At 53.6% G+C, this 14,772-nt stretch overlaps 1 protein-coding gene and 1 long non-coding RNA gene across 2 annotated transcripts in view; one reads left to right on the plus strand and one right to left on the minus strand.

Moving 5' to 3' along the window:
- The window catches only part of FCGBP (Fc gamma binding protein), a 95,216-nt gene that overhangs the window by 23,770 nt on the left and 56,674 nt on the right, over positions 1-14,772 (minus strand). Inside the window, exons 19-24 of the mRNA XM_028838934.2 lie at positions 12,798-12,939; positions 9,082-9,419; positions 7,189-7,762; positions 6,185-6,801; positions 4,905-5,448; positions 2,752-3,344 (exon numbers count right to left, since the gene is read on the minus strand). Coding sequence (XP_028694767.2) covers positions 2,752-3,344; positions 4,905-5,448; positions 6,185-6,801; positions 7,189-7,762; positions 9,082-9,419; positions 12,798-12,939 — 2,808 coding nt within the window. The remainder of the gene's footprint in view (positions 1-2,751; positions 3,345-4,904; positions 5,449-6,184; positions 6,802-7,188; positions 7,763-9,081; positions 9,420-12,797; positions 12,940-14,772) is intronic.
- On the plus strand, positions 8,307-10,616 carry LOC144337497 (uncharacterized). Its single transcript, XR_013410683.1, has 2 exons — positions 8,307-9,772; positions 10,540-10,616. It is a non-coding gene; the product is annotated as an uncharacterized LOC144337497 (long non-coding RNA).

Genomic DNA, 14,772 nt, shown 5'->3' on the forward strand with positions numbered 1-14,772 from the left:
AGATTGCATTGAATGGTGGTCCCCAAAAGACATATTCACCCAGAATCCCATAATGTGAGCTTACTTGGAATAAAGTTCTTGCAGATGTAATAGGATAATAATCTCAACATGAGATTGTCCTGGATTAAGCTGGGCCCTAAATCAATGACAAGTGTCCTTATAAGAGCCAGAGAGAAAAAGACACAGACACACAAGAAAAGGTCACATGAAGATGAAGGCACAGATTAGAATGGTGTTGTCACAAGCCCAGAGAACCTGGAGCCCCCAGAGCTGGAAACAGAAAGCAAGATCCCCCAACCAGTGCCTTTGGAGGCGGTGCAGCTCTGCCGACACCCTGATGTTGAACTTCTGGCATCCAGGACTGTGGGAAAGTACATTGTACTGTTTTAAGCCACGAAGCTTGTGATAATCGTTATGGCAGCCACGGGAATCGAATACATGTCTCAAGGAAGTAACAAGCCTCCAGCTATCCTTTATGTATCACTCGATGCAGGCATTAATAAGCAATGATCGCCCCCAGAGCCACTTGCCCAAGTTCAAACAGTTTCCCCCTTACCCTCTTTGTGACCTTGGGCAAGTGAGTCACCTCTCCCTGTTTCTCTTTCCTCATCTTTCAGGCGAAAATAAGGTGTTTGCCCCATGGAACTGTTGTCAGGATCAGATGAATTAATGTCTGTAAAGTGCTGAGAAACATGGCTGGCATAGCATGCATGCTTCAGGAGCATCTGCCGTTACTAGCAGCTATGAATGGAGGTTTTTCTTCTGAAGAGTAAACGGACTACACAGGTTTTTGCTTTAAAGCATCAGCGGGTGGAAAGTTAGACTAAATTCTTGGGGAAATGAACTCAAACCTATGAGCTGAGGACCAGTGGTTTCAGTTTAAGGTTACTAGGCACCAACAAAGCCTCATAAATCCACCCCTGGACGGGGCACAGTGGCTCATGTCTATGATACCAGCACTTTGAGACTCTAAGGCAGGAAGATCACTGGAGCCCAGGAGTTCAAGGTCAGTCTGGGCAACATATTGAGATCCTGTCTCTACAAAATAAAACAAATTAACTGGGCATGGTGGTGCATGCCTGTAGTCCCAGCCACTCAGGAGGCAGAAGTGGTAGGATTGCTTGAGACCAGGAGTTCGAGGCTACAGGGAGCTAGGATCACACCACTGCACTCCAGCCTCGATGAGAGAGCAAGACCAGGTCTCTAAAAATATAAATAAATAAATCAACCCCTGATTAATACATTTGCTCACCCTTCCTTATCACAGACAGTGCACACTGGATTCTTTTGGAAATGCGAAGAATCACAGGAGAAGGCAGGAGAAAGATATGCTCCTGGCTGAGTCTCCTAAAAACACGGTCAACTGCCACACTTCCCAAGCAGGGCTGGGGGGGCGGGTAAGGGCTACTGACTTACCCTTGCCTCAGTTTCCTCAGCTGTAAACTGGGAGTAATAAGAGCTCCCACATGTGTAGGGAAGCTGTGGGATTCAGTAAGAAGCAGCTAACAAGAACACCAACAATTCTTATGTGTTTAGGCACTGTATGTCAGGGGCTATTCTAGGAGCTTGGAAAACATTAGGCAATATACTCAATCAAGTCATGCGTGTCAGCTGGGCACAGTGGCTTATGCCGCTAATCCCAGCACTTTGGGAGGCTGAGGCCGGCAGACCACTGAGGTCAGGAGTTTGAGACCAGTCTGGCCAACACGGCGAAACCCCGTCTCCACTAAAAATACAAAAATTTGCTGAGTGTAGTGTTGCACACGTGTGATCCCAGCTACTCTGGAGACTGAGGCAGCAGAATCACTTGAACCAAGGAGGCAGAGGTGGCAGTGAGCAGAGATGGCGCCACTGCACTCTAGCCTGGGTGACAAAGAGAGACTCTGTCTCAAAAAGAAAAAAAAGAAAGAAAGAAAGAAAGAAAAAAAAGTCATGCCTATCCAGTTCACCAAATTAAGTCAGTAATGTATCAGCACCTTCGCCAATACTGCTACCAGAGAAACAGCTGCGTGTGTGTTTTTCAGTGGGTTCTCCGGGGAAACCCCTCCACCGTAACTGAGATGCCAGTCTCCATAGGAGACCAGATCTTCTTGGTAAGAAAAGTTCTGCAGAGCAGCACGGGGTTCAAGCTCCACCTTTGCTGGGGGACTATGGCCAGTGATGGGCTACCCCACTCTGAAAAATAAAGCACGTCATAGTGCCTGCAGCTCCTGGTGCACACATACAGACACCATGGACATGAAGTGCCTGGCGGCCAAAAGGTCTGCAGTCAGCTGTATAGAAACTACAGCTGCTGTTGTTGTTGTTAAGGGGGTGATAGTGTCACCCACAGATTGTCCCCATCCATGAAGCTTCTCCAGCCTGGGGCTTTCTCAACCTCTGATGGCACCACGTCCTGCCAATGAGTGGCAGAACAGGGAGGTGAGTAGGACAGAATCCAGGATTGAGGTGGGGAGAGGATGGGGAGGAAGGGAGGAGAGGGTGGGAGAGATTTGGAGAGAAAAGTCAATGCATGGAGGTGAAGAGAGGGTGGAGACTGAGGGACAGAGTAGGGGGAGCAGCTCCCAAGTCCCTGAGGACACCTCCCTCATTGGCTTCCCACTCTGGGTTCTGATCGGCATCTTCTGTCCTCAGGGACCCCAGGCCTCACACATGCACTCTCATCTCTGTGCCCCCAACTTCTGGGCTGAGCACTGCCTGTGCCCCACCCACCCACAGGACCCTCACCCCCTGCTCCCCATCTGCTCTCACCGTGACCTTCCACTGTCTCTGCTCCAGCCGCAGGGTGAAGTTTCCCACCTGGACCGTGATCACCCTGGTCACACTGACTCGCCCATTACCCCAGGCCACGTTCTCCTGCAGGACGGCAAACCGATGCAGGCCAGGCCGGGTGCCGCAGGTCTGAGCCAGCACATACACGCAGGTGCCCATGAAGTCGAAGCGGCGGCCATCGAAGGTGGTGTAGTGGGGGTCTCCCGACGCCTGGCAGGTGGCAGAGCCCACGGCCACACAGCCCAAGCTGCCACCGGATGGCCGGCAGGTCTCATGTGGGCCGCAGCTGGAGGGTTGACAGGACACCAGGCCGCCCTCCCGGCAGTGGCAAAGGGAATCACACCCGGGGCCAGGGTAGAAGGTCTGGCCCAGCGGGTAGTAGCGGTCATCGTGGAGGCAGCCACACTGGCCCACAGGTACACAGGTGTCACCACTGAGCACGAAGCCAGCATCGCAGACACAGCCTTCACGGCAGGCCGACTCACAGCCCTCGGGGGCCGAGACGCTCGGGCAGCTCACGGGGCAGGAGTCACCACAGAGCTTGTAGTGGCTGTGGGCAGGACACTGGAAGGCTGTGGAGACAAGGTGGGCATGAGCCATGTAGGCATTCGAGTCGGGGTCTGGGGAGGCCCTGAGTGGGAAAACTGCTCAGGTCAACCTGGCTGTCTCTGGGTATGCACATGTGATCCAGGACATCTAACTGGGGGACTCAGTGTGGGACCTGCAATGGGAGGGGACATGCCCACGTCTCTCTGACCAAATATTTCTAAAGATCAAATGATTCTGCTTGCCTGATATTTTTTTGAGACAGGCTGTCACTCTATCTCACTCAGGCTGGAGTGCAGAGGCCCAATCACAGCTTGCTGCAGCCTCCGCCTCCACCTCCACCTCAAGCGATCCTCTGGCCTCAGCCTCCCGATTGGCTGGGACTACAGGGGTGAGCCACCACATCCGGCTATTTATTATGATTTTTTGTAGAGATGGGGTCTCACTATGTCAGCCAGGATTACCTGGGTGAAATGGATCACTCTTATCTATTCGGGTTATGCAAGATCAGAACTGACTACGGGTATCTCAGGGTGTGAATGTGACTGGGGTATGGGGCCACATGTATCTCAGGGTATGACTCTGCCTGAGGGCACCCAGCTGTGGGTGTCTGACCTGGAGCATCTCCCAGAGTCCGTGTGACATGGTCTGTCTCAGGCTGTGCCTGGGTGAAGTTGGCAGGATACCTGTGACCAGGAGACCTGCTTGAAGGGAACAGCCTAGGACTATCCAACTATGCATCTGTGTGGATCTGCCCAGGGCTATGTCAGGATCCTGATTCTTTCTGAGTGTATCTGACCAGTTAGTATAAAATCTAAGCAGATACCACTGAAGGCATGCGACTAATTCTGTGTGGCTAGGTGTATTTCAGTGTGTGCAACAGACCAGGGCCCTGTGACCAGTTGTAACTCACTAGGTCTTCCTAACCAAGGGTACCCTGCTATGTGACTGAGGCAGGGTCAGTCATCCCAATCTACATGCCTTGGATGTCTGAGAACATGGATCACCAATCCACAAGAGTGTCCTGGACCCCGGGTTTCTGACTAGGTGTTTGTTTCTTTCTGGTTTTTTTTTTTTTTTTTTGCGATGGAGTCTCTGTTACCCAGGCTGGAGTGCACCGGCGCGATCTCGGCTCACTGCAACCTCTGCCTCCTGGGTTCAAGTGATTCTCCTGCCTCAGCTTCCCTATTAGCTGGGATTACAGGTGCCCGCCACCACACCTGGATGAATTTTGTACTTTTAGTAGGGATGGGGGTATCACTATGTTGACTGGGCTAGTCTCGAATTCCTGACCTCAGGTGATCTGCCCGCCTTGGCCTCCCAAAGTGCTGGGATTATAGGCGTGAGCCACCGCGGCCAGACTCTCAATACCTGTTTCCAACTGACTCTCTCTCACTGCAGTACCTGACTTGGGGCATTTCAGTGTGTGAGAGCCAAGGTGTTTCCTGACAGGAGATACCCAGCTCAGAGGAAGGAAGGTGGTCCCTGAGCCCCATGGAGGAGGAAGGGGCTGCTGTCTTACAGTCCTGGAAAGGAAGGGCAGGGAGAGACCCTACTATGGGGACCATGCATGGAGCAGTACTTACGACAGAAGTCCGGCCGCCTCCACTCGCCGAGCTGGGCCCCAGCGGCCTGACAAGCTGCCACGTAGGCGGCCACTGCAGGACAGAGGCCTCCAGGATGGCCCTGAACTTGGCAGGCGTCCAGCAAGCAGCCCTGGAAGTACTGCGCGGGTGGCACAAGGCCGTGGCAGGGCGCCAGCGAGCCGTTGGTGGCGGAGATCACGCCGCAGGCGTCCGGGCCGCCGAAGGACTCCTGCTGCTCTGGGGTGCACTGCGATGGGCATGGCCCAGACACACATTCTCCGCAGCCCGTGGCCCCGCCCACCTGCCATCCAGCTGGCTTCCCGTCCACAGCCTTCAGGTCATCTGCGGGGTCCTGGTTGTAGTTCCCGCATAAGCCACAGAGGGCGCCCGCGTACGCCGCCGGCACGCGCAGGCGCACGAAGCTGTCCCCATCGAAAGTCAGCGAGAGCCCTGAGGTTGTGGTCACCACTACGTCGGCGCCGCTCAGGTGTGCGTGCAGCAGCGAATCCAGATGGAAGGGCAGAGCCACGAACACGCCGTCCACCTGCGGGCCGGGATTGGGGGAGCGGTAAGCAGAGCGAACACGGTTTTGAATCCTGGCCCCACCACCTACTAGCTGTGGGACCCTGAGCATGTCACCTCCCCTCTGAAAATAATAATGAGCATCTATAGGCCGGGCCTGGTGGCGCAGCCTACAATCCCAGTACTTTGGAAGGCCGAGATGGGAGGATGGCTTGAGGCCAGAAGTTCAGACCAGCTTGGGCAACATAGTGAGACCTGCATCTCTACAAAAAAAAAATGAAAAATTAGCCAGTGTGGTCGCGGCGCCTTTAGTCCCGGCCACTGGGGAGGCCGGGGCCAAGGTGGGAGGATCGATTGAACCCAGGAGTTCCAGGCTGCAGTGAACCCTAATCCTGTCACTGCACTCCAGCCTGGGCAACAGGGTCAGGCTAAGAAAAAAAAAAGAGAGAAAGAAAAGCAAGAAAGAAAAAAAAAAAGAAAAAAAAAAGAGCCTCTATAGGCACATGTCACTGACTCCTCATCCTTCTCTACAACAGGTACTTTTCTTAGACCAGTTTTCGGAGGAATACAGTAGGCTCAGAGAGGAAGAAGCCGCGGTGCCAAGCCATCAGGCTCCCAGGCCTATCCTCTGACCCTTCTTCCATCATGCCCCAGCTAAGCTGTGAAAGGTGCCCGCCCAGGGGAATGGTGAAGCCCTTACCATCTCAGGCAACCCCAGAGCTGGCACCCGCTTCTGTCTGGCCCACAGCCCTCCTCACCTGTAGCTGCCGGGGCCAGCGGGCACTCAGTGTCAGGCTGTGGTTGTAGATTTGCAGGGTGATACTGCGGGTGTAGCTGACAGCCTGGCTGCCCCGGTGCTCATTGGCTACAGTGACAGTGAAGTTCGCAGCCCCGGAGGGTAGTCCGTGGCAGAGTGCACTCAGCAGGTACTCGCAGTTGCCTTGGAAATCGAATCGGTGCCCATCCAGAGTGACATAATGGGGGTCACCCCAGGCCTGGCACTCAGCTGTGCTGACGGGCTGGCAGCCGTGCTGGCCGGATGGCAGGAGGCCACACACTTCACCCAGCCCACAGCTGGCAGGTGTGCAGACCAGCGAGCCGCCCCCAGGCCCGCAGCGGCACCTGTGGGAACAGGTGCCATCAGCCCAAAACTCACTGCCCGCCTCATGGTAGGTGCCGTTGGCCCAGCAGCCGCAGCCGTTGTTTAGGGGAACACAGCGGTCAGCACTTAGCACGAAACCCACGTCGCACTGGCAGCCCTCCACACAGGGACCCTCGCATACGGCTGGGGTCGCAGGGGGCGCAGGGGACGGACAGCTGGCCGGGCAGGGTGGGCCGCAGACCTCATAGTGGCTGTTTTCTGGGCAGGTGATCTCTGTGGGCAGATGAAGGAGCAGGAAGGAGAGAAACAGAGAAAAGGGTGTTAGGGTGGGGTCACAGGACAGGGTGGGAGGAGACAGAGAGTGACAATAGGGAGCAGACAGAAAGGGAGAGACAGAGCACGAGATACAAAGACATAGAACACAGAGAAACAAATGGGAGAAAGCAAGAGACCAGGAGACCCAAGAAGAAACTGAGGGAGACAGAATGAGAAACAGACAGAGACAAGCAAAGTGAGGCACAGAGACGAGCACCAAGAGACAGAGAGACAAACAGAGAGAAAAGCAAACAAAGAGACCCAGGAGGACCAGAGTGAAACCAAACTAGCCCCGAAGAGACGGGAACGTGACCCCAGCCCCGCCTCTGCTACCCCGACACTCACCACAGCCGACCTGTGCCCGCCAGTCTTCGATGACAACCCCAGCGGCCTGGCAGGCGGCCACGTAGGAAGCCAGTGCCTTGCAAAGAATGTCGTGGGCCCCACCACCCATGCAGACGTCCAGGACACAGCCCTTGAAGAAGCTCTCAGGTGGCACATGAGCATGGCAGGTGGCGAAGGGGCCCCCTGCGCCAGGGACCAGGGGTCCGCAAGAGCCAGGGCCCTCGTACTGTTCCAGCTTGTCCTCAGGGCACGTTGGGCAGGATCCCGGACATACGTCCCAACACAGTGGGTCCCAGCCTGGGACTCGCCAGCTGCCGCCCCAGATGGGTATGGAGGGAGCCAGGGTGCCATTAGGGAAGACCTGGTCATTGTTAGGGTTGCGGTCCATGTTACCACAGAGCCCGCACACTGCGTCATGATAGCTGCTGGGCAGCGTCACATCTACCCGCCAATTCCAGTCATAGCTGACTTGCAGTCCAAAGTCAGCCACCAGCAGTGCCTTGGATGCACCGTGGGTCACTGAAATCCGCCCGTTGGCCTCGGAGACAGGCAACGCTGTCAGCACACCGTTCACCTTGGGGAAGGAGGAAGAAGTCAAACGGGTCACTGGAGGTGTTATGGCCCCAGCTCTGGCCCTCTGCCTCCCTCTCTCTCACCCTACCGGGGGCTGGGAGGGGCCAAGGCCTTCCTCCGATAGTTGGATTGTCATCGGACACAGTGTGGACATTTGTTCTGGCCCAGGTCTTGGGGAATGAAACCTCACTTTACTCTTTCTAATCTTCTCCCTTGATCTCTACCTCCCTCCCCGTCTGTCTCTCTGTCTCTCTGTGTCTCTCTCCCTCTGTCTTCACCTAAGTCTCTATCACTTGGTCGTCTCTCTCTCTCTCTCTCTCTCTCTTTGTCTGTCTCTCCCTCCTCTTCCCTTCCTCCCTCTCTCACTCATTCTCTGTGTGTCTCTTCCACTCACTCACTATCATTTATTTACCGCCTACTCTGTTCCATCTGTCTGTCTGTCTGTCTGTCTGTGAGCTACCATTAAGCTCTATCTCCATTTCCCTGGGCAGAAAGGACAGCCCATCTCTCTCCTGTGATCTCACCATATATATATATATATACATATATATATTTTTTTTTTTTTTGGTGGCGGGGGATGGATACTCGCTCTGTTGTCCAGGCTGAAGTACAGTGTCAAAATCTTGGCTCTTGCAACCTCTGCCTCCAGGGTTCAAATGATTCTCCTGCCTCGGCCTCCAGAGTAGCTGGGATTACAGTAGCGCCACTACACCCAGCTAATTTTTGTATTTTTAGTAGAGATGAGGGTTTCACCATATTGGCCTGGCTGGTCTTGAACTACTGACCTCAGGTGATCGACCTGCCTTGGTCTCCCAGAGTACTGGGATTACAGGTGTGAGCCCCCATGCCCAGCCCAATCTCCGTATTTTTCTCTCCATGTCCTGGTCTCTGGGCCTCTCACTTGTTCCCTCACAGACACTCAAACGAGTGTTCACCTGGACTAGACTCTGAGCTTAGCATGTGACATGCACCACCTTGCTGTGGGACAGGCCCTGATATGATGCCCACTTCACAGATGAGGAAACTGAGGCCTACCAAGTGAACTGCACAGCATCACCTAGCTCATAAGGAGGAGAGGCTGGATTGAAACCCAGATCTCTAAAAAAAGCAAATGCTGAGGTCCTAGGTTAAAGCCCTTAGCAAGGGGCTAGGCTTGTTTAATTCCCAGGAACGGGGAGATATTTTTGCTGGAATTATTCTTTTTGTTGACATTTTGTTTCAGGCCCAGGTGAAGACAAAGAGCCTTGAGCTGCTAACTGTGGTCGTCAGGATCCCTCCTGTCCTCCCGGGGACCTCAGGGGACCATCCTGCCACACATACCCGGACTTTGCCGATCTCGCCCTTGTGGATGGAGATGTTGGTGCCCAGGGCAGCCACAGTGACGACTCTCACGTAGGACACAGCAGGGTTGCCCCGGTTCTCGTTCTTGGTGGTGACGGTGAAGGGCGTCAGGCCCTGGGTGTTGACCCCCGGGCAGCCAGTTGTTGCCAGCACATAGTTACAGGTGCCCTGGAAGTCAAACGCCCGGCCGTCGAAGGAGTGGTAGTGTGGGTCGCCCCACAGCCAGCACGTGGCCTCATAGTTGGGCACGCACACGCCCTGGCCACCCTGCTCCTTGCACGTCTCCTGTGGCCGGCATGTCACACCGTCGCACGGGTCTGGGGACAGAAGAGGGAGGACCTTGAGAGGCTGCCCATTGTAAAGGATGGCCGCTGCCTCCACATCTACCCCAGTCTATGCCAGGGATCTGAGGGTTACCGCAGGCAAGACCGGATTCCAGAGTCCTCATGTCTAGGACCCAGGTGCTATAGTTTGCTTTTGTATTTTGTTTTGTTTTGTTGGTTTTTTGAGATGGAGTCTTTCTCTGTCACCCAGGCTGGAGAGCAATGGTGCAATCTCGGTTTACTGCAACCTCTGCCTCCCAGGTTCAAGCGATTCTCCTGACTCAGCCTCCTGAGTAGCTGGGATTACAGGTGCCTACCACCATGCTTGGCTGATTTTTGTATTTTTAGTAGAGACAGGGTTTCACCATGTTGTCCAGGCTAGTCTCGAGCTCCTGACATCAAGTGATCAGCCAACCTTGGCCTCCCAGAGTGCTGAGATTACAGGCATGAGCCACCACGCCCAGCCTGCTATTTTCAAGACCAGCCCCTGGGAGTCCCGCACATCTGACACTGAGGCCCCACGGTGGACTGTGTCTAAGTCTCGGGTGTCAAAGTTCCCATACCTGAGACCCGGGTCCCAGAGGTCCCTACAGCCAAGACCCAGGCCCTAGAGTCCCCCTACCCCTAAGACTGAGGCCCTGCCATTTGCTGTGTGAGACTGAGGTTGTGGAGTCCATGCACCTAAGACCAAGGCTCTGGGCCTGTGTTTACGATGCAGTTTCCCTGGGGTCCTCGCTTGAGATTTCAGCCTGTTCTTCTATTTTAAGTTTTATAGGAACCTCATCCTCTTCACTTACATAGTCTACGGCTGCTTTCACGCCACCATGGCAGAGTGAGTAGCTGTGATCGAGAATGTATAGCCTGCAAGCTTCAACATTTACCATCTAGCCCTTTAGAGAGAAGGTGCACTTGACCCAAGTTGAGATCTGTGCCCCAGGGGTCCTTGTGTCTGCAGTGCCTGCCCTGAGAGCATTCATGTCTGAGATCCCAGCACTACAGTTCTCTCTGTTCAAGGCCTGGGCCCCAGGCCAGGTGTGGTGGCTCAGGCCTGTAATCCCAGCACTTTAAGAGGCTGAGGTGGGAGGATCGCTTGAGCCCTGGAGTTTGAGAGCAGCCTGGACAACATGGCAAGACCCCGTTTCTACGGAACAATTAATAAATTAGGCAGGCATGGTGGTGTGTGCCTGTAGTCCCCCCCTACTCAGGAGGCTGAGGCAGGAGGATTGTGTGAGCCCAGGAAATCGAGGCGCAGTAACCTACACTACACTCCAGCCTGGGTGACAGAATAAGACCTTATCTTTAAAAAAAAAAAAAAAAAAAAAAAAGATCTAGGCCTCAGGGTCCCCCATGCCTGAGACCTTAGCCCTCTGGATGTCTCCACATTTGATAGCAATTGGTCTCCAATTTCTCTAGGTCCTGGCGGCCTCTGTGCCCTAGACTAGGGCCCTGGGTGATCTTCTGGCAAGTGCTCAGTGCCAGGGGTCTCAGCATGATTCGAAACGTTTGAGGCCCTAACTAGCTAAGTCTCATGGCCTGGGCCTCCCTCAGCGCAAAATTCCACCCCGGAGGGTTGCTATATTCAAGCCAGTAGCCTTGAGGGTGTCTCACTGCTGAGGCCCTGTCCTGGAGGACTTCTGTGTCCAGGACCCTGTTCCTACGGTTAGTACATCTGTGAGCCAGCTTGTGGAATCCCTGTGTGGGAGAAGCCAGTCTTCAAATGTCTCCTTCCTCCTGTGCCTGTTACCAATGTACAGCCTCTCAGCTTCAGATGCACCCGCAGAGTTAAGCTTTGTCAACAGAGGGCGCTGGAGAGTCACTGCAGCAGGGAGGGGCTCCTGGTCTGGCTTCCAGCCGGTTTGGCCCTTCCAGCTCTGGCCAGGGTGTGTGGCCACAGTCAGTGAGTGCCACTGGTCCCAGCTGGCTTCCCAGTGAGAGGTTTCCTTCTTGCCAACTCCAGCCTGCAGAAACCTCTGTGCCACCCAGTGGGCTACTCAGCCTTGGGGCTGATTCTCCGCTCCTTGAAGAGGAGGGGCCGATTTCTCCCTTCCATGAGGCCTCTACCTTAGCCCTAGAAGTGGGGGCTACTTCCTCTGTCTGCTTTGGTGGTAGTCTTTAGTGTTCTCTTTACCGTTTCTTATTTCAATTTATTTGTTTGTGTGTAAACAGACAAGGTCTTGCCGCCTTGCCCAGGCTGGAGGGCAGTGGTGCAATCATAGCTCACTGCAGCCTCGAACTCCTGGGCTCAAGTGATCCTCCCAACTCAGCCTCCTGAATAGCTGGGACCACAGGCATGCATCACCACGCCTGGCTAAGTTTAAATTTTTTGTGGAGACGGGTGTCTCGCTATGTTGTCCAGGCTGGTCTCGAACTCCTGGCCTCAAGCGATCTTCCCAAAGTGCTGGGTGTGTGAGCCACCGTACCAGGCCCTCTTTGCCTTTTAATAGTTAATCTCCTATTAATAAGTAAATGATTCTTTAATTGAACTTTCCTCATTCAAATGGCTGTGTGCTTTCTGTCTCTCGACTGGATGCTGAGTGATATACCCCCCATTCCTGGGAGTCCCATTGTCCTTCTCACCACCCTGAGAGTCTTACCCCGACAGGTTGGTGCTGGAGCTCCTATTATCTTATCCATACGGGGAGGAGGGTTCTCTGCTCTTCACCCTAAGAAATGAGCCCTGGGGGTGGCTCTGTGTCCTAGATTTACTCTGGGGGGGTTCCCACATGGGAGACTATACCCCTAGAAATCCTGATCTCCCACTTGAGAGGGGTCCCCATATCCAATGTTCTGCCTTGGTGGGGTCTCTGTGCCTCAAACTCAGAACTCTGCTCTCTGTCCCTGTCCCTGGGATCCCAGTCTCTCTCCTGCCCTTTGGTGCTAGTGTCTGAACCCCAGGCCTAATTCCACGCACCAGTGGTCAGCTCACCATGGCCCCCTAGGCTGCTGCTCTTGTATTCTAAAGTATTCTAGGAGTCTCACCTCTTCACTTATTAGTCTACGGCTGCTTTCATGCCACAATGGCAGAGTGAGTAGCTGGAACGAGACCATACAGCCTGCAAGCTGAAACATTTACCATGTAGCCCGTATCAGCAAAGGCGCGCTTGTCCCTGCTTTATACCGAGGGTCTCTGACATCAACCCTGAGAAACCTCTGAGGGTCCCCACAGCCTGGATTTTCCCTAGGGTCCCTGCCTCCCACAGTAGGTGGCCCTGGCCCTGTGAAACCCAGCCCAGGGGTCTCCAGGTCTGCGACCTCCATCATTAGTCCTGTGCACCTCCCGCCATGGACACCCCAGTCACATCACCCTCGGCCCCAGAGTCCCTGTACTCCATCCATAGTCACATCAGCCCCAGTCCCAGCCCAGCCCAGCACCTTTGGTGATGCAGCTCAGGACGCCTCCGGAGGGCTGGCACACCTGTCCCGGCGGACAGCTGTGTTCCTGGCACCACACGCCTTTACGCACATGGCACGTACACTGCTGCCGACAGTCGTCAATGAGGACTGTCTGCTCCGGCTGTGGGGAGAGAGGGCACGGCCATCAGACACCATGGGTGGGAGCCGACTCTCACATCTCTGGCATTCTGGGCACAGAGGGGTTTGCAGACATCACAGACAAGGGACATCTCTCAGCAGGATGGCGCCCTGTCTGTGAAGCTGAGGCACAGCATGGGTTTGGGGCCGTCATTCATTTGTACATTTGTTCATTCACTTTTATTCATCAACTCATTCATTCCAAAATATCCGCTCAATCTCTGCTGTAGGAGAAATGGTGTGACATAGTAACTAAGGGCAGATCGCCTGGGCTTGAAGTCAGTTTCTGCTGTTTCCAAATTCTGTGACTCTGAGCAAGTTACTTCACCGCTTTATGGCTCAGTTTCCTGATGTGCCAATTGCAGAAAATAGTAGTGCCTGCCTATGGAAGTAAAATTCAGATAAAATGTAAAATTCAGATAAAATGAAAAGGGTAGGCCGGACGCGGTGGCTCATGGTTGTAATCCCAGCACTTTGGGAGGCTGAGGCGGGTGGATCATGAGGTCAGAAGATTGAGACCATCCTGGCTAACACGGTGAAACCCTGTCTCTACTAAAAATACAAACAATTAGCCAGGTGTGGTGGCGGGTGCCTGTAGTCCCAGCTACTCAGGAAGCTGAGGCAGGAGAATGGAGTGAACTCAGGAGGCGGAGCTTGTAGTGAGGCAAAACCTCACCACTGTACTCTAGCCTGAGTGACAGAGCGAAACTCCATCCCAAGGGAAAAAAAAAAAAAAAAAAGTCTTCCTTTAAAACATTCAGATAGGAGAGATACGGGGGGTAGACATCAAACAAGATTGGGAGTATGTGGCTTAGTTTTGAAGCTAAGTGATGGGTAAGTACATGAACAGTCATTTCACTATTCTCTTAATTTTCGCATGTTTGAAAATTTTCAGAATAAAAAGTTTTTAGATAGGTAATGTATATATAAAAATATGCACACATAGCACTCAAAACATTACGAGATACATAAAAGCACTATCTACATACTTTCTGTTATTATTACTATTATTTACGTGAGGAGAACAACAGAGAGAGGGTCCCACTCCGCGGAGAGCTCATACTCCCGCAAGGGAGACGGACATTAGACAAATACATGCTCCAGTCAAAGAAAAAGGACCAACAGGGAGACAGTGGGAGAGGGAAACAGAGGGTGTTAGCAGCTGGTATAACAGATGAAAATCTTGTCTTTGTGGTCAGAAAGGCTCCCTTCTTCCAGACCTGGAAGGCAAAGCCACAACTTCACCTGGGGAGTCAGGGGAGGGTTTCAAGCTTCAGAGTCCATGGTGATATTTAGAAAGATCTTTCCAACTGCCATGTGGAGGGTGGACCAGAGGGAGCAAAGGTAGGAGCCTGGAGGGACCCAGGTGGGAGAGGACCAGCTGGACCAAGGGAGGGCCATGGGGACGGGGAAATGAATAGATACAAGAGACATTCAAGAGACTGAATGGACTAGCTGTGGTGGCTCATGCCTGTAATGCTCGCACTTTGGGAGGCCAAGGCAGGAGGATCACTTGAAGTCAGGAGTTTGAGAGCAGCCTGGCCAATATGGGAAAACCCCATCTCTACCAAAAAAGCAAAAAATTAGCCGGGCGTGGTGGCACACGCCTGCACTCCTAGCTACTCAGGAGGCTGAGACAAGAGAATTGCTTCAACCTGGGATGCCGAGGTTGCAGTGAGCTTGAACCCAAGAGTCGGAAGTTGCACTCCAGCCTGGGCAACAGAGCAAGACTATGTGTCAAAAAAAAAAAAAAAAAAAGAGGCTGAATGGGTCGGGCATGGTGGCTCATGCCATTAATCCCAGCACTTTGGGTGGC

This window comes from Macaca mulatta, chromosome 19 (assembly GCF_049350105.2).
Source record: "Macaca mulatta isolate MMU2019108-1 chromosome 19, T2T-MMU8v2.0, whole genome shotgun sequence".
Lineage (NCBI taxonomy): Eukaryota > Metazoa > Chordata > Mammalia > Primates > Cercopithecidae > Macaca > Macaca mulatta.